Genomic DNA, 18,251 nt, shown 5'->3' with positions numbered 1-18,251 from the left:
GCAGCCTGCAATAAACAAATTTGGATGAAATGCCCATTGTCAGTGTGTATTGTTTGAACTGCATGTGTTCAAGCCAGTCTCAAAGAATAAATATTGTAATTTTGAAGAACAGAATCAAAAGAGAAGAGAAGAACAACAGAAGAAGAAAGCTTTAAGTTTCTGGTTCCTCTCCATGCCTGTCCAGCATGAGTGGATAGAGACACCCCGACAGGTCCATTAGATGAGTATAAGTAGTTAAAATCTATGTTTGTATACTTGTTATAGTAGATTTATAGGGGAATAAAAGCATTGATTTGTGATACAGTGTGGGAGAATCAGTCTTGCAGCAGTTATAAGTATTTGAAATTTTCCTACATTTTCCTGATAAAGACGTGATTTAATTTAAAGAAAAAGGCCAGAATTTTCCAGCCGTTCCTGCCGGTGGGATTCTCCGGTCCTGCACACCCCTGCCTGCAGGTTTCCCGCCGGCGTGGGGTGACATCAGTGGGAATTCCCATTGACAGCGGTGGGACCAGAGAATCCGGTAGCCAGCAAACAATGCACCACCTCCTGCTAGCGGGAAACACACAGCTGGGGGGGCCAGAGAATCTCGCCCAAAATGTTTGTGTCTATCAATTAAGTGGAGCAACAATCTCGGTTAACATGCGCTGCTCCTGTGTTAAAGGGGGCTCAAGTTAAAACAGGGCATTTGTCAACGATTGAGTCAGAACCCCAACCATTGATAGACACAAACAATCGCTAAAATATCTGCTGCTTCAAGAAATAGAGAGCAGAGACAGTGTAGTGAATTGAAGAGTTGACTGTGAATTTTCTTAAGAGATAAGAGGACCATTTGGTATTAAACAAGCCGAGGATCGCACCGAGCTACAACATTAGGGATGCTGCGTCAGTTAACCTACAGATATCTGAACACAGATCCAGGATCTGTGTAAGGGAAATTAGACTAGGAAATTGGCACCGGTAAACTCTAGCGTCAACCACGAGAAGGACTAAGATCTATTTCCTGGAGTGCAAGAAGGCAGTGCAGTAATGCGTTTCTGCTACGCATTAAACTTAAAAGGCCTGGAACGGGAATTTAGCGAGAGAAGACTATCAGTAAGGTTTCACTAGTGAAGTGAGGTAGATCGATGGGGCTGCCTCCCAGACGACGACTATCGTCAGGACCAATTGCCAGACCTCACACCAAGTAACTTATCGTGTCATTTCGCTAGGTCTAAGAGTGATTGAGCACGACATTAGGGGTGACACTGGCCTCTGTCGTGAATGAAAAGGGTGCCTGACATGAGGCCCTCGAGATGTATGTACAGGGTAAGTGACCCGAGTGTACTAAATATCCTGAAGTTTTGTTATAGGGACAGGAATCTTCTGGCAATCAGCTGTGGAAAGAAGGACAGAAGAAGTTAGGTAGTAAAATCAGTGGAGTTGAGAGACCTCTTGCTATAGCTTGTTATATGAAGTCCTTATGTGAGTCCAAAAGGCGAGTTTAAAATTTGATTGATCAAAATGATAGCCAAAAACAAAGAATTGCTGATCGGGAGAAATGATTGGAGGACGGAATTAGAAAGTGTGAGTTACGTGTCATATATGTGACCCAATTTCAGAATCAGCATGAAAGATTCTTTGAGGACAAACAGCAAACAACAAGAGAACGCAATCTTTCAGAGTCAGAGATCCATCATCTGACACGTGGGAATTCAGAATTAAAAGCTACAGTGAAAGTTCTGCATCAAAGCAAACAGGACAGACGTCCTGCAGTAAACCACTTAAAATACAAGGAAGCGAGAAATAAATGACAAGCACCTTTGTCTTCCCAGAAGATGATGTTGATTGGGAAGGATCAGTGAGAAGAGAACCAGAAATTGAAGTAGGAATGAATGTCCTAAATAACCCCCACCTCCGTACGTAGTTCGGAATGCAGACCCTACTGCACCCCCACCAGTCTTGCGTTAATAGAAACTGCTTTGCCCATGAACCCCATCAAAATAGACTGTATAGGGTAAGCAGCAGCAGCTCAAACTCTCACTTACACCGAAAGAACCTCAAGGGGCCATTTGCGTCAAAACTCTTGGGGCTAAAGGGATCAAGGAATCTGGGGAGGAAGGAGTAATCAGGATATTGAATTTGATGATCAGCCATGATCATAACGAATGGTGGAGCAGGTTCGAAGGGCTGAATGGCCTACTCCTGTTTCTAATTTCTATGTTTCTAAAACAAAACAAGAGGGAGGGGAAAGCAAATGGTGTGGTGTTACAGGCTGAGGAGAGGAATGAACAATGTCCTTTCAACTCACCCGGAAATATTGTAAACTAATTGACAAGATGCAAAAATGTCCTACAGATCCACCTCTGCACAGTAAACATGGGGACAAATTCAACTTAGTGATGAAACAGACAACATAGGGGGGAGTTTTCCTGTCCCGCCCACCAAAGGAATTGTAGCGGACAAGGAGCAGACCACGCAAAGGTCCATTGACATCGGGCAGGATTCTCCGGTTTTGGGGTGAACGCAGCCAGAGAATCCCACCCCACATGTTTGGAAAAAGCTAATTAACAGCCTGGAAAAGAGTTTGAATTACTGCACTCTATGTGTACAAGTCTGATTTGAGGAGAGCTGAAAGCTGAGCTGATAAGGAACATTTGAGTTGCTGTCTGTGTGTTGCAGTGTGTGTGATTTATTCTTGTCTGAGTCTTAGTTAACTCAGTGGACTGGTTCTGTTAGTTGTTTTACAGTTGCTTGTTTTTTTACAGTTGCTTGTTCAATGTATGTAATTGTATTTGGAATTAAATTGAGTGAGGAGCAGGGTAAGCAGTAATATAAGGGATAAAGGAGTTGTTAAAGCAATTGCTTTGTTCTGGCAAGAGAGTGGTAATTCTGGGGCAATAAAATGTGATGATTTACACTTTGAACATAGAACATAGAACAGTACAGCACAGAACAGGCCCTTCGGCCCACGATGTTGTGCCGAGCTTTATCTGAAACCAAGATCAAGCTATCCCACTCCCTATCATCCTGGTGTGCTCCATGTGCCTATTCAATAACCGCTTAAATGTTCCTAAAGTGTCTGACTCCACTATCACTGCAGGCAGTCCATTCCACACCCCAACCACTCTCTGTGTAAAGAACCTACCTCGGATATCCTTCCTATATCTCCCACCACGAACCCTATAGTTATGCCCCCTTGTAATAGCTCCATCCACCCGAGGAAATAGTCTTTGAACGTTCACTCTATCTATCCCCTTCATCATTTTATAAACCTCCATTAAGTCTCCCCTCAGCCTCCTCCGCTCCAGAGAGAACAGCCCTAGCTCCCTCAACCTTTCCTCATAAGACCTACCCTCCAAACCAGGCAGCATCCTGGTAAATCTCCTCTGCACTCTTTCCAGCACTTCCACATCCTTCTTATAGTGAGGTGACCAGAACTGCACACAATATTCCAAATGTGGTCTCACCAAGGTCCTGTACAGTTGCAGCATAACCCCACGGCTCTTAAACTCCAACCCCCTGTTAATAAAAGCTAACACACTATAGGCCTTCTTCACAGCTCTATCCACTTGAGTGGCAACCTTTAGAGATCTGTGGATATGGACCCCAAGATCTCTCTGTTCCTCCACAGTCTTCAGAACCCTACCTTTGACCCTGTAATCCACATTTAAATTAGTCCTACCAAAATGAATCACTTCACATTTATCAGGGTTAAACTCCATTTGCCATTTTTCAGCCCAGCTTTGCATCCTATCTATGTCTCTTTGCAGCCTACAACAGCCCTCCACCTCATCCACTACTCCACCAATCTTGGTGTCATCAGCAAATTTATTGATCCACCCTTCAGCCCCCTCCTCTAAGTCATTAATAAAAATCACAAAGAGCAGAGGACCAAGCACTGATCCCTGTGGCACTCCGCTAGCAACCTGCCTCCAGTCCGAAAATTTTCCATCCACCACCACCCTCTGTCTTTGATCAGATAGCCAGTTACCTATCCAATCGGCCAACTTTCCCTCTATCCCACACCTCCTTACTTTCATCATAAGCCGACCATGGGGGACCTTATCAAACGCCTTACTAAAATCCATGTATATGACATCAACTGCCCTACCTTCATCAACACACTTAGTTACCTCCTCAAAAAATTCTATCAAATTTGTGAGGCACGACTTGCCCTTCACGAATCCGTGCTGACTATCCCGGATTAATCCGCATCTTTCTAAATGGTCGTAAATCCCATCCCTAAGGACCTTTTCCATCAATTTACCAACCACCAAAGTAAGACTAACCGGTCTATAATTACCAGGGTCATTTCTATTCCTTTTCTTAAACAGAGGAACAACATTTGCCATTCTCCAGTCCTCTGGCACCATCCCCATGGACAGCGAGGACCCAAAGATCAAAGCCAAAGGCTCTGCAATCTCATCCCTTGCCTCCCAAAGAATCCTAGGATATATTTCATCAGGCCCAGGGGACTTATCGACCTTCAGTTTATTCAAAACTGCCAGGACATCCTCCCTCCGAACATCTATTTCCTCCAGCCTATTAGCCTGTAACACCTTCTCTTCCTCAAAAACATGGCCCCTCTCCTTGGTGAACACTGAAGAAAAGTATTCATTCATCACCTTGCCTATCTCTACTGACTCCATACACAAGTTCCCACTACTGTCCTTGACCGGCCCTAACCTCACCCTGGTCATTCTTTTATTCCTCACATAAGAGTAAAATGCCTTGGGGTTTTCCTTGATCCGACCCGCCAAGGACTTCTCATGTCCCCTCCTAGCTCTCCTGAGCCCCTTTTAAAGCTCATTCCTTGCTAACTTGTAACCCTCAATCGAGCCATCTGAACCTTGTTTCCTCATCCCTACATAAGCTTCCCTCTTCCTTTTCACAAGACATTCCACCTCTTTCGTGAACCATGGTTCCCTCACTCGGCCATTTCCTCCCTGCCTGACAGGGACATACCTATCAAGGACACCCAGTATTTGTTCCTTGAAAAAGTTCCACTTTTCACTCGTGCCTTTCCCTGACAGTTTCTGTTCCCAACTTATGCCCCCTAATTCTTGCCTAATCGCATCATAATGACCTCTCCCCCAATTGTAAACCTTGCCCTGCCGTACGGCCCTATCCCTCTCCATTGCAATAACAAAAGACACCGAATTGTGGTCACTATCTCCAAAGTGCTCTCCACAACCAAATCTAATACTTGGCCCGGTTCATTTCCCAGTACCAAATCCAATGTGGCCTCACCTCTTGTCGGCTTATCCACATATTGTGTCAGGAAACCCTCCTGCACACACTGCACAAAAACTGCCCCATCCGAACTATTTGACCTACAAAAGTTCCAATCAATATTTGGAAAGTTAAAGTCCCCCATGACAACTACCCTGTGACCCCCACACATATCCATAATCTGCTTAGCAATTTCTTCCTCCACATCTCTATTACTATTTGGGGGCCTATAGTAAACTCCTAACAACGTGACCGCTCCTTTCCTATTTCTAACCTCAGCCCATATTACCTCAGTGTGCAGGTCCCCCTCGAAGTGCCTTTCCGCAGCCGTTAAACTATCCTTGATTAACAATGCTACTCCTCCACCTCTTTTACCAGCTTCCCTACACTTACTGAAACATCTATACCCCGGAGCGTCCAACAACCATTCCTGTCCTTGTTCTACCCACGTCTCCGTAATGGCCACAACATCGTAGTCCCAAGTACCAATCCACGCCCCAAGTTCATCTACCTTGTTCCGGATGCTCCTTGCATTGAAGTAGACACACTTCAACCCACCTTCCTGTCTATCTACCGGTCCCCACCCTTGACCCTGATACCTTCCTCAATACCTCACCACCCTCAACACTGACTTCTGGACTACAACTCCTTTTCCCACTCCCCTGACAAATTAGTTTAAACCTCCCTGAAGAGCCGTATCAAATTTCCCTCCCAGGATATTGGTGCCCCTCTGGTTCAGGTGCACCCCGTCCTGTTTGTACAGGTCCCACCTTCCCCAGAATGTGTTCCAATTATCCACGTATCTGAAACCCTCCCTCCTACACCATCCCTGCAACCACATGTTTAACTGCACTCTCTCCCTGTTCCTCAACTCGCTATCACGTGGCACCGGCAACGTACCAGAGATGACCACATGTTTTGTCTTGGCTCTCAGCTTCCAGCCCAGCTCCCGAAATTCCTGTTTTAAATCCCCGTCCCTTCTCTTACCTATGTCGTTGGTACCAATGTGTACCACGACTTGTGACTGTTTCCCCTCCCCCTTAAGAATCCGGAAAACACGGTCCGAGACGTCACGGACCTTGGTTTAACTTCAAAGGTTATCTGGCTGTGAAAGAGTGTTAAACTTAAGTTTGTTTAAAATATAAATTTTTTAGAATTTACTTTTCTCTTTGTTTTAATTACAGTTTTTGAAGAAAGAAGAATGAAGACTGTGTTCACCTCCCTTTGTTTTCTTTGAATTTTTTATTTTAATTTCAGTTCAAATTGTTAAGATTGGATGAAAGCAAAATGCTGTGGAGATGTGTGAATATGGGAGCTTCCATTGGTGAATGTGTGGGTGTATCTAATGAAGAATTTGTGAATTTTCTTTGTTTTTCAGATTTTTAACACAGAGAGTAGTGGTTGTGTGGAACTCGTTGCCGGGGGAGGTAGTGGAAGCAGATACGGTAGTGACTTTTAAGGGGCGTCTTGACAAATACATGAATAGGATGGGAATAGAGAGATATGGTCCCCGGAAGGGTAGGGGGTTTTAGTTCAGCCGGACAGCATGGTCGGTGCAGGCTTGGAGGGCCAAAGGGCCTGTTCCTGTGCTGTAATTTTCTTTGTTTTTTGTTCTTTGTGTTAATGTCTTTAATGCTTTAATATTTTTCCCACGAAATTGTGATTTTTCCATAGTAGTTTCGATTTGGGTTTATAATCAAATGGCAGTTGTGAGATGGATTAAAAGTGTTTAAGTTTATTAAGTTTATTTGATTGGTGTCACAAGTGGGCTTACATTAATACTGCAATGAAAGTTACTGTGAAAATCTCCCAGTCGCCACACTCCAACACCTGCTCGAATACAGTGAGGGAGAATTTAGCATGGTTAATGCCCCAACCAGCAGGTCTTTCAGACTGTTGGAGGAAACCGAAGCACCAAAGGAAATTCACGCAGACACAGGGAGAATGTGCAGACTCCACACAGACAATGACCCAAGCCAGGAATCGAACCAGGTCCCTGGCACTGTGAGGCAGCAGTGCTAACCACTGTGCCATTGTGCCACCCTTGTGCTACCGTGTTATCCTAAAGTATAATTTGAAATAAGCTAAATGTTTCAAATTCCTTAATCTTGGGTATAATTGCTGGCCACAATCACTGCTCAAGAGATATAGGATCTGCACAATGGCATAGCGGTTCGCACAGTGGTAGAGAGATAGTGTTAAATCTGGGGAGTGTCAATGAAGTTGCAACATATGATAGGATTTTCCATCGTTTGATTATCTGAGGTTATGGAAGTCAAAACCTTAGAAAAGGAATCAAATATACCATTTGTGCAAAACACACTATTCATGAACTGGGAAAGAATCGTCAAGATTATTGACTATCCTCAACTGTTAAACTGGCATAAAAATCACTTGAGCTCCTTCTTTCTTGTGCATTGGGTTAATTGAGCTTTAAAGGAACATGACACGTATATGTTAATAGGAAACAAAAATCTTGAGCTGTGGCTATTGAGATTTTAGATTTACAATAATAGCTGTGACAAAGGGATTAAATGAACAAACAAAACAAGTTAAAGACTAGGATCATATGGAACATTTCATTTCTGAAAGAAAAGAATAACTATTGTGTTGGAATAGTAATTGGATTAATGTTTGGGAAACAGTGAGGCAAGGATAGGAAGCTTTATTGACATTGCTTAAAGTCCCAAATCAAGCTAGTAAAGATAAGATTGAACTGGTAGACAAATCCAATGGGAAGAGATTACTATTAATGTTACTGAGACACTTAAAAAAGACCTGGACAAATATTTTGAAATACATGAAACAAAGAACAATACAGAAAATGAACAGACCCTTCATACAAAAGCAACATTTGATTTCTCCTAGTAACCTACAATGGATTAAAAACAAACTCTGTTGATGGTATTAAGTGAATTAAAGGAAAGTGAGGCTATAAAAGGAAACATATAGGGATGATACATGGAATTGGGGAAACAATGCACAAATACATCCATGGTATGTTTCTTGTCCTATATTGTGATCGTGATGATGTTATTAATAACAGTGTATCAATTTATGAATGTAATGGTAAAAAGATGGAAAGAATGAGTTTGGATGGAATTAGAAAAAAGGAAAATGTATGAGCTGTTGTAAATAAATGCTTCTGACAGGAAGAGTAGGATTTCTCATACCAAATTGTTTTAAGCTGTGATACAAACCAAGATTCTTTCTTACTGTAGTTCTATATTTTTTTGTTTTTGGAGGTGTAATTGTAAAGTGGACCTGTCAATGGGAGAACATCCAAATGTGCTGATCCTGTGATCTAATGTTTTAATTAAAACATGGAATCAAAGGGAGCAATGTAGCTAGCGAACTATCATGTAACACAATAATGACCAAGCAAAGAAAAGGACACTACTTTTCAAGGGGGAAGCTGTAACAACACATCCTTGATAACAAAGTCATTCTAATTGATCAAATGGAGACAGGAGGCTGATTTAAAGTACTAAAATAACTGAGGTCAACTGCCCTAAGGTCAGGCAGTTTGTAATAAACCAATATGGAAGATATGCCTATATCAGTGTGCACATGTGGAACTGCATGTGTTCAAGCCAGTCTCAAAGAATAAATATTCGCGTTTTGAAGAACAGACTCAGAAGAAAAGAATCACCAAGGAAAATCACCATGGAGAAAGGAAAACCAAGCTTTAAGCTTAATGAAATCTGAAATCTCCGTGCCTGGCCAGCATGAATGGATAGAAACACCCCTACAAGTCTGTTAGATAAGTATTAGTAGTTAAAATCTAATTTGTTTATTAGTTATAGTAGATTTGTGGGAAACAGAAGCATTGATTTATGATACAGTGTAGGATAATCAGTCTTGTAGCAGTCATAAGTACTTAAAGTTTTTCTACATGCAAGGGACTGAGAAAAATGGGGATTTGTGGGGAAGATATTTACAAGTGTTCTTTGTCCCTTGTGGGTTTCAGTGTCCTGTTTGCTGAACAGGATGCTGTTTGTTGAGTGATGTGGGCTGGGCCAATCGGATTGCTCTGTGGGCAGGAAGAAAAAAAAAGGCGCCAGGAAGTGAAGCAGCTGCGGGGTAAGGCAGGGAGTGTGCAGAGAGAGATAGCCACGTTTTGAAGGGGAGCTTTTCCCAGGCAGTGAGAATTGGGTTTGTAGTGAGAGGCAGCCAGGCGTTCTCCTGCCTGTTCTTTTCATTACTGCCGCGGAGGACAGCCTTCAGCGCTGCTGCACGGATAGCTCGCAGCACCTCTGCCTCCTACAGCATCATCTTCCACACGTGTGTCTCTTCTGGACAATCCAACTGGAACAGTATCTACCAGTGTGTTACTGAGAACGAGTTTCCCCATGTGTGCACCAACGGATGGGCCCCAATGGTTATAGATCAGAGCTCACTGTTTTATGTCTGTGAATTATATTTGTTATTAAATTTATTTTTGATATTCCGATTACAGTACTGACATTTATGGGTAAACTGGGAATTAGCCAAATCAACATCAACCGCTAGGAATTCAGGATCCTGTTGATTAAATATTTACATAGTAGCCCCATATAGTGGTCAGCAGGGGGTTACATACATTTTCCTAATAAGGACATGATTTGATTTAAAAATAAAGTTTTAGTGCCTATCAATTAACTGGAGCAAAGATCTCGGTTAACAAGGTCCACCACACAACAGGCACTTTACAACTAAATCAAGCTGTGTCAGCTTTACCACACAACAGCACTGTACGAGAGATCACTCTGTATCCCATCTAATGCACAACAGGCACTGTACAACACAATCACTCTTTATCAGATCTACCACATGGCAGCAGTATACTACACAATCATACTGCATCAGGTCTAATGCACAACAGGCATGTAAAACATAACCACTGTGTATCAGATCCAAACAACAGTCACTGTACAACACAATTACTCCAAATCAGATCTCATCAGATCTAATGCACAACCGACACAGCGTAAGACAATCAAACGGTATCAGATCTACCACACAACAGGCACTGTACAACACAATTAGATCCACAAAACAATCCTGTTTCATTGTGGAAACTCATTAAAAATAAATTCTTTGGCATAAAGGAAGATGGTTAATAGGAAATTGATATAGAGACAGGGTGGTCCTTTAGAATTAAAATTACTGCTTGGCTGGAAGATAAACACCAACAGTGAATGCTTGGGCTGTAAAACCATGTTTCGTGTTCTAGTCTCTTTGCAATTCTGTATAATTTGCCCTGTGACCCCCCTTCTAATGGCACGAACCAGCAAAAAGTATGACCTGTACCACCTGTCTTCCCTGCCAGGCCATACCTCCTCTCCAACAGGAAAGCAAAAAGGAAGAACGAGTGAAGGAGAAGAAAGGCAGATGGAAAAGGTGAGAAAAAGGAGAAAGATAAGCAGCACCATGATCACAATGAAAAATGAGAAAAACTCAATAGAATACATCTGAGGCTGAATTCTACAGGATGATGTGGTCCCCACTCCCTACCCCAGCTAAGAGTATCGGGGGGAAGGGAGGGGGGTGCAAAGCTGCCCAGATCCCAATGGCTGCCCAAGAGCTATTTACTGCTAAGAGCAGCATTCATTTTTTTCCAGCTAGACTCCCATTCTTCATTTGGGATGAAGTCCCACCTTAGAGAGCTGCTGACCGATCATTTTGGTGGGCAGTTCTGAAGTGCCAGCAGCATTGCTAGGAGAGTGGAGCACTTAGTGCTGAGAAATGTAGCTAAGTCTGGGTTCGGGATTCTCAGCCAGGGACATGAAGGGGATGAGGGCCAGGGTGGAAGGGGCAGAGTTAAAGGGGTAAATGAACATGACGGGTACCTCCAATGGGCCCAAGTGGCTTCCCAAAGGACATAAACGTCCCTCCCACCTATAACCACCCGTTCTGTCGAACACCAGTCTGTGCTTGTCCTTGCACTTGTCCTTGGGCTTCCCCTGCTGTGATGAAAATAATTGGACACTTCAGGGCCTCAATTGGCCCAAATGTGGATGCCTCCCTTGCCCACCCAATAAAATTTCAGACAGGCAGGGGCAGGTGGGTAGCCAGCGGGAATGCCACACACAAGATTTTACAAGCACTCCCCATCTCCACATCCACCGGTGGGGAAGCCCACAGTGTAGCTCTCCCCTCATGCCACAGTCAAATGTTACACTCTTCCACTTACTCGAAACAATCCTAAAAGATCAAAAGCTACCTATTAAATCTGGGGTCAGAAACGTAGAAGCATTTGCTACCAAAGGATGCCCTGCCCATTCAGCAATTAGACATGGACTGACTAGGCTTGTGTTGAGTTCATGTTTAGACTTTATGACTTCATGTATTCACATCTCTACCTTGAAAACAGCGCAACATATTGTGCAGTACATAATGTAAAATTCCAGTGACAAAGTGGTGTGACATCTAATCTACCTTGAGGAACAACACAGGCGATCCACTAATATAAGTTAAAGTTTATTTATTAGTGTCACAAGTAGGCTTACATTAACACTACAATGAAGTTACTGTGAAAATCCCCTAGTCGCCGCACTCCGGCGCCTGTTCAGATACACTGAGGAGAATTTAACATGGCCAATGCACCTAATCAACACGTCTTTCAGACTATGGGAGCAAACCAGAGCACCAAGGAAACCCATGCAGACACAGGGAGAACGTGCCGACTCCATATAGACAGCTCAAAATGGTAAACCTAGTGGATTCTACACTCCTTAAATCATGCTCCACTAATGGGCAAAAAAAAATCTAAAAATGCTGAACTGCAGCTTGAAATTGGAAAGCATGTTCCTATCAACAATGCTCCCTGACCAACCACCAGTGAAACTCATCTTGACATAATGTGGAGTTGCTGGCGTTGGACTGGGGTAGGCGCAGTAAGTAGTCTCACAACACCAGGTTAAAGTCCAACAGGTTTATTTGGTAGCACGAGCTTTTGGAGCGCTGCTCCTTCATCAGGTTCTCTCATCTGATGAAGGGGCAGCGCTCCAAAAGCTCGTGCTACCAAATAAACCTGTTGGACTTTAACCTAGTGTTGTGAGACTACCTACTGCATCTTGACATATGCCCAGCAATCACACCAGAAAAACTCATTTCAACCTGTAATCTACCCAGATATTGATTCCAGAACCTCGAGCAATTACGCCTTGCAGTGTTAAAGGCCACACAGCAGCAGAATAGCACATTGGACAAGTAGTTTTAAATCTTCAATACCAGAGTGCTCATTGGGCAGAGTAGAACCAACTCATAAAGGAGTTACTCCCAAAGGAGTTACCCCCTTATCGGACACCAAGGTTCTTTTATACAACCGGCCTGATTTTCATTCCACACACTTCAATAGAATGAGGATAATCTGCTTTGCCAGAATGATGACCATTTTGTTGCTAAAGGGTTTCAATCCCTGCAGGTGAAGCACCCCTGTATAAGGGAGTAGGGACTGAGTTCCTACAGGTTAAGTATCCTTTTAATTAAGTGTAGGCACCAAGTCCCTGCAAGTAACCAGCTTTTTAAATGCATTCCAGACATGTTAGTTTGTGAAGCCAATCTTTATACATTTTATTGACATGTTTGCCACTGTATGGGACTTGTGGCCAGTTGAATTTGCATCCAGGTCCATATAACATCACTGGATCTTTATTCATCATACGCATCAGTGCACAGCTCCCTTATTTTGAGGGTCAGGAACAGAATGCCAATAATGGCCAAGTGGGCCTTCATCGACAATGAGGTTCTAAGGTGGGTTTCCTGACTTTAACCTCCTGCCAGTTCTATTCCCACAAGGCCGGTTGGGTTGAAATTGGGGCCTGTTTACTGAATAATAATTGGACTTTGTAGTCTTGAAGTGACACAGTGAGCTTCCTCTTGGCGGTAGGATATTACCTCATGCTTTTTAGCATGTGACAACACACTAGATCATGCTATAATGCTACTGTTGATATAAAATAGTCTATTAGCCAACTTACTATGAGGAAGGCCCAAGGAAACCTACTGGCATTTTTCAAACATTGAGGTCAAGCATTTCTCTCAATATAATCAAGCCTACAAGCTAAATCATGTCAGACTCAATTAGAACGGAGCCATCTGTCTCTCAGAATGAAAAGTGATTGCTACAGTAAATGGACCCATGCTTTCAGGACTAAAAGATCATTAGCGAATGTAGAATTAACTCTCTGTTCTGAAATAGTGCAGTGGAAAGACCAGAACCCTTCAACCCTCATGTTCTGATGGATGGGTGCTGTGAGGAGCTGGTTCTGATGGGTGGGGCTGGGACCTCTGAGAAGTTTTTAATTAATTAATTTGTGGAACTTTTACAGATGGCCAGGTCAGTGTTTACACCCCAACATGAATTTCGAGAACTATTGCAGTCCGAGTGGCGGAGGTACGCCCAGGGTGCTGTTAGATAGGGACTCTCATTAAACTTTCTTGTGGTGGTTTTCTAGGCTCTTTCATAGAATCCCGACAGTACAGAAGGAGGCCATTCGACCCATCAAGTCGAATGGGCCAAGAGAGAGAGAGGAGTTTCCATAGAAACCATACAGTACAGAAAGAGGCCATTCAGCCCATTGAGTCTGCACCGACCACAATCCCACCCAGGCCCTACCCCCATATCCCGACATATTTACCCACTAATCCCTCTAACCTACGCATCTCAGGACACTAGGGGCAATTTTAGCATGGCCAACCAACCTAACCCGCACATCTTTGGACTGTGGGAGGAAACCGGAGCACCCAGAGGAAACCCACGCAGACACGAGGAGAATGTGCAAGCTCCACACAACAGTGACCCAAGCCGGGAATCGAACCCAGGTCCCTGGAGTTGTGACGCAGCAGTGCTAACCACTGTGCTACCGTGCCGCCCGTTTCAGAGAGGAGTTTAGAGTCAACTCCATTGCTTTGGGTTTCTAGTAAGCCAGACTGAGTAAGGATGGCAAAATCCTTCCCTGAGGAACATTAGTGAACCCCAACAGCTTGTGACCACAGTCTCCATTACTGATACCAGTTTTTTAATTCCAGATTTATTTCGTGAATTGAATTTAAATTACATCAGCTGCCAGGGTGAGATTTGAACTCATGGCTCTGGATCATTCATCCAGACTTCCTTTAATTACTAGTCTGCTAACTGTTACCAACCTCCGAGAGAACAAGGTGCATTGGAGGTAGTATTGACATTGTTTATGGTGAATGGCAATTTGTGGGTCTGTTATGGGAGTGAAGGAAGATCCATTGGTATTTGTATCGAGTCCTTTTCCAGTGGCCAGGACAGAGTGAGGCTTAATGGCTTGTCCAATGGAGCAGCTGACAATAGTTACATAGAATACCTACAGGGCAGAAGGAGACCATTCAGCCCATCGATTCTGCACAGACTCTCTGACAGAGTGTCTTACCCAGGTCCTCTGCCCTGCCCTATCCCCATAACCCCCCACATTTACCATGGCTAATCCACCTAACCTACACATCTTGAGACACTAAGGAACAATTTTCTTTTACCATGGCCAGTCACCTAACTGGCATGTCTTTGGATGACAAGGGAAGGTATTGGTTGGGGTGGAGTTGTGGAGTTTCAGAGGCAAAATGTCAGGCATTTTGCTATGTCCTGTGGGCAAAAGACTGGCTCTGTGAAAAGTGTCATATGGTGGAAATGTGGGTAAGGGATGGGGGCAGTAAAGGGACTGCAGACGTTTAAGAGTAGAAATTATTACCTTGATTGCTGAAGAGGCAATCTGGATCTCATGGAGCTTCCGCAATGTGGTCTCTCGGTCTATGAAATAGGAGGCAGCCAGCTGGTGAAGTGTGTCCAAACTGATAGCAGAATTGTTATTGAGCTCAGTTTTCCTATTCAACTTCTGTTTGTCCACAAAAATAGTCAGCGATTCTTCCCCTGCACAGGAAAGAAAATGATTAGCAGTTAGAGTGTAACTTTACGATGCTGATGAGATGGAGACAGCTGGGTGATTTTATAAGACAGAGAGGTAACAACAAAGAATGTATTGCTGCTTTCCCTCTGGAATCCAAATTAAAATTCCAAGGCACAGATGGATAACAGTTGTCTCTCTCAAAGAAATTTAGCTGGGATGGGCGCGAGGGTAGCATTGGTCACTTTCTATACCTTTTCGTTTCCAGTCTCATTTGATCACAAATATCCATTAAAACTGATAGAGCTCCTAGTTCCTGTTTAACTATTAGTCAAAACTGGTACCATCAACGGTTTGTTCAATTGCCTGGAACAGAAGTACTTATATTTACTTACTTGTCTCTGCTCAACAATACTACCAAGATTGACCATAGGAAACCATACCCTCCCCTGGGAGAGAACGGAAAATGAGAATAATGAAATGCTGAGCAAAACATTACTAAATTTCAGGAAGAGAAATTGAGGGAAATACAGTTCACCCCAGGTAGGTGCTCGAGCCAAGACATCAGTCTTTCATCTGTTCATACCCCGATGCATCAGGTCTTGAGGAATTTGATTTGTGTCATCCATCTCAGACATGACAATTATATGAAGACATTAGACAGCAAATTAGGGGAGTAAATTGGAAGGAGGTATTCTCGGGGAAATGTACTGAAAAGAGGTGGCAGTTTTTCAAGGAATGTCTGTCTAGAGTTCTACAGGACAACGTTCCGAGCAGACAGGGAGGTGTTGGTCGGTTAAAGGAACCGTGGTGCACGAAAGCTGTGCGGGACCTAGTCGAGAAGAAAAGGAAAACGTACAAAAGGCTCAGAAAGCTTGGCGAAGATAGGGATTTAGAAGAGTAGACAGCTTGTAGGAAGGGACTAAAGAAGGAAATTAGGAGAGCCAGAAGGGGTCACGAGAAGGCCTTGGCAGGTAGGATGAAGGAGAACCCTAAGGCGTTCTATAAGTATGTGAAGAGTAAAAGGATGAGACGTGACGGAATAGGGCCTATAAAAGGTGAAGGCGGGAAAGTCTGTACGGAACCAGTAGAAATGGCAGAGATGCTTAATGAGTATTTTGCCTCGGTTTTCACAGAGGAGAAGGACCTGGGTGGATGTACTGCGGGCGTGCGGTGGACTGGAAGGATTGAGTATGTGGACTTTAAGAAAGAGGTTGTGCTGGAATCTTTGAATGGCATCAAGATAGATAAGTCTCCGGGTCCGGATGGGATGTACCCCAGGTTGCTGTGGGAGGCGAGGGAGGAGATTGCAGAGCCTCTGGCAATGATCTTTGCATCGTCGATGGAGATGGGAGAGGTGCCGGAGTATTGGAGGATTGCGGATGTGGTTCCTATTTTCAAGAAGGGGAATAGGGATAGCCCAGGAAATTACTGACCGGTGAGTCTAACCTCAGTGGTTGGTAAACTGATGGAGAAGATTCTGAGGGACAGGATATATGAGCATTTAGAGAGGTTTAGTAAGCTCAAGAATACTCAGCATGGCTTTGTCAAGGGCAGATCGTGCCTTATGAGCTTGGTAGAGTTCTTCGAAAATGTGACTAAACACATTGACGAAGGGAAGGCGGTAGATGTGGTTTATATGGATTTTAGCAAGGCGTTCGATAAGGTACTCCATTCAAGGCTTCTAGAAAAAGTGAGAGGGAATGGGATCCAAGGGGCTGCTGCCCGGTGGATCCAGAAACTGGCTTGCCCAAAGGAGGCAGAGAGTGGATATAGATGGGTCTTTTTTTAAATGGAGGTCGGTCACCAGTGGTGTGCCCCAGGGATCTGTTCTGGGACCCTTGCTGTTTGTCATTTTCATAAATGACCTGGATGAGGAAGCGGAGGGATGGGTTGGTAAGTTTGCCGACGACACGAAGGTTGGTGGGGTTGTGGATAGTCTGGAGGGATGTCAGAAGTTACAGAGGGACATAGATAGGATGCAAGACTGGGCGGACAAGTGGCTGATGGACTTCAACCCAGATAAATGCGTCGTGGTCCATTTTGGTAGGTCAAATGGGATGAAGGAGTACAATATAAAGGGAAAGACTCTTAGTACTGTAGAGGATCAGAAGGACCTTGGGGTCCGGGTCCATAGGACTCTAAAATCAGCCCCGCAGGTGGAGGAGGTGGTTAAGAAGGTGTATGGTGTGCTGACCTTTATCAATCGAGGGATTGAGTTTAGGAGTCCGGGGATAATGATGCAGCTATATAAGACCCTCGTCAGACCCCACTTGGAGTACTGTGCTCAGTTCTGGTCGCCTCACTATAGGAAGGATGTGGAAAAGATTGAAAGGGTGCAGAGGAGATTTACAAGGATGTTGCCTGGATTGAGTGGCATGCCTTATGAGGATAGGCTGAGGGAGTTCGGTCTTTCCTCCTTGGAGAGACGTAGGATGAGAGGAGACCTAATAGAGGTGTATAAGATGTTGAGAGGCATAGATCGGGTGGACTCTCAGAGGCTTTTTCCCAGGCTGGAAATGTCTGCTACGAGAGGACACAGGTTTAAGCTGCTGGGGTGTAGGTACAGGGGAAATGTTAGGGGTAAGTTTTTCACACAGAGGGTGGTGGGCGAGTGGAATCGGCTGCCGTCAGTGGTGGTGGAGGCGAACTCAATAGGGTCTTTTAAGAGACTCCTGGATGAGGACATGGAGCGTAATAGGATGGAGGGTTATAGGTAGGTCTAGAAGGTAGGGATGTGTTCGGCACAACTTGTGGGCCGAAGGGCCTGTTTGTGCTGTAGTTTTTCTATGTTTCTATGTTTCTAACTCTTATTAATCCTGGAGCCTACTGCAATTGCAAGCAATGGGAAGTCTCCAGGAGGTGAGTTAGTTGAAATCAGCATATCATTGAGGAAACGTGCTATGTCAATCAATAAAAATCAATTTCCTATGTCTTTTATACAATACTAGGGAGATGCCTGGGTCAGGTTAATTAAATCAGGATTGGTTCTTTGACCATAAACTGGATGAAGGGGCAGCAATTTGGAGCCTGTCCATAGGAACTGGCTGATCTGTTTTTGTCTCAGCGTTAAAGTATCTATTTTAAAAGTCTGGACCAGCTCAATCCCTTAAATTTGGATGAAAAAAAGGTGAGCCAAGGTTTATAGAGATATTAAATTGCACGCTTACTTTCCATGAGTGA

At 43.9% G+C, this 18,251-nt stretch overlaps 1 protein-coding gene across 1 annotated transcript in view; it reads right to left on the bottom strand.

The window, feature by feature from the left end:
- Window positions 1-18,251, bottom strand: part of brinp2 (bone morphogenetic protein/retinoic acid inducible neural-specific 2) — a 168,967-nt gene that overhangs the window by 72,486 nt on the left and 78,230 nt on the right. The window contains exon 3 of the mRNA XM_078219319.1: window positions 14,916-15,094. Coding sequence (XP_078075445.1) covers window positions 14,916-15,094 — 179 coding nt within the window. The remainder of the gene's footprint in view (window positions 1-14,915; window positions 15,095-18,251) is intronic.

Source organism: Mustelus asterias, chromosome 8, assembly GCF_964213995.1.
Source record: "Mustelus asterias chromosome 8, sMusAst1.hap1.1, whole genome shotgun sequence".
Lineage (NCBI taxonomy): Eukaryota > Metazoa > Chordata > Chondrichthyes > Carcharhiniformes > Triakidae > Mustelus > Mustelus asterias.
Note: the sequence above shows the minus strand (reverse complement) of the source record. Positions and strands in the feature narration are given on the sequence as shown.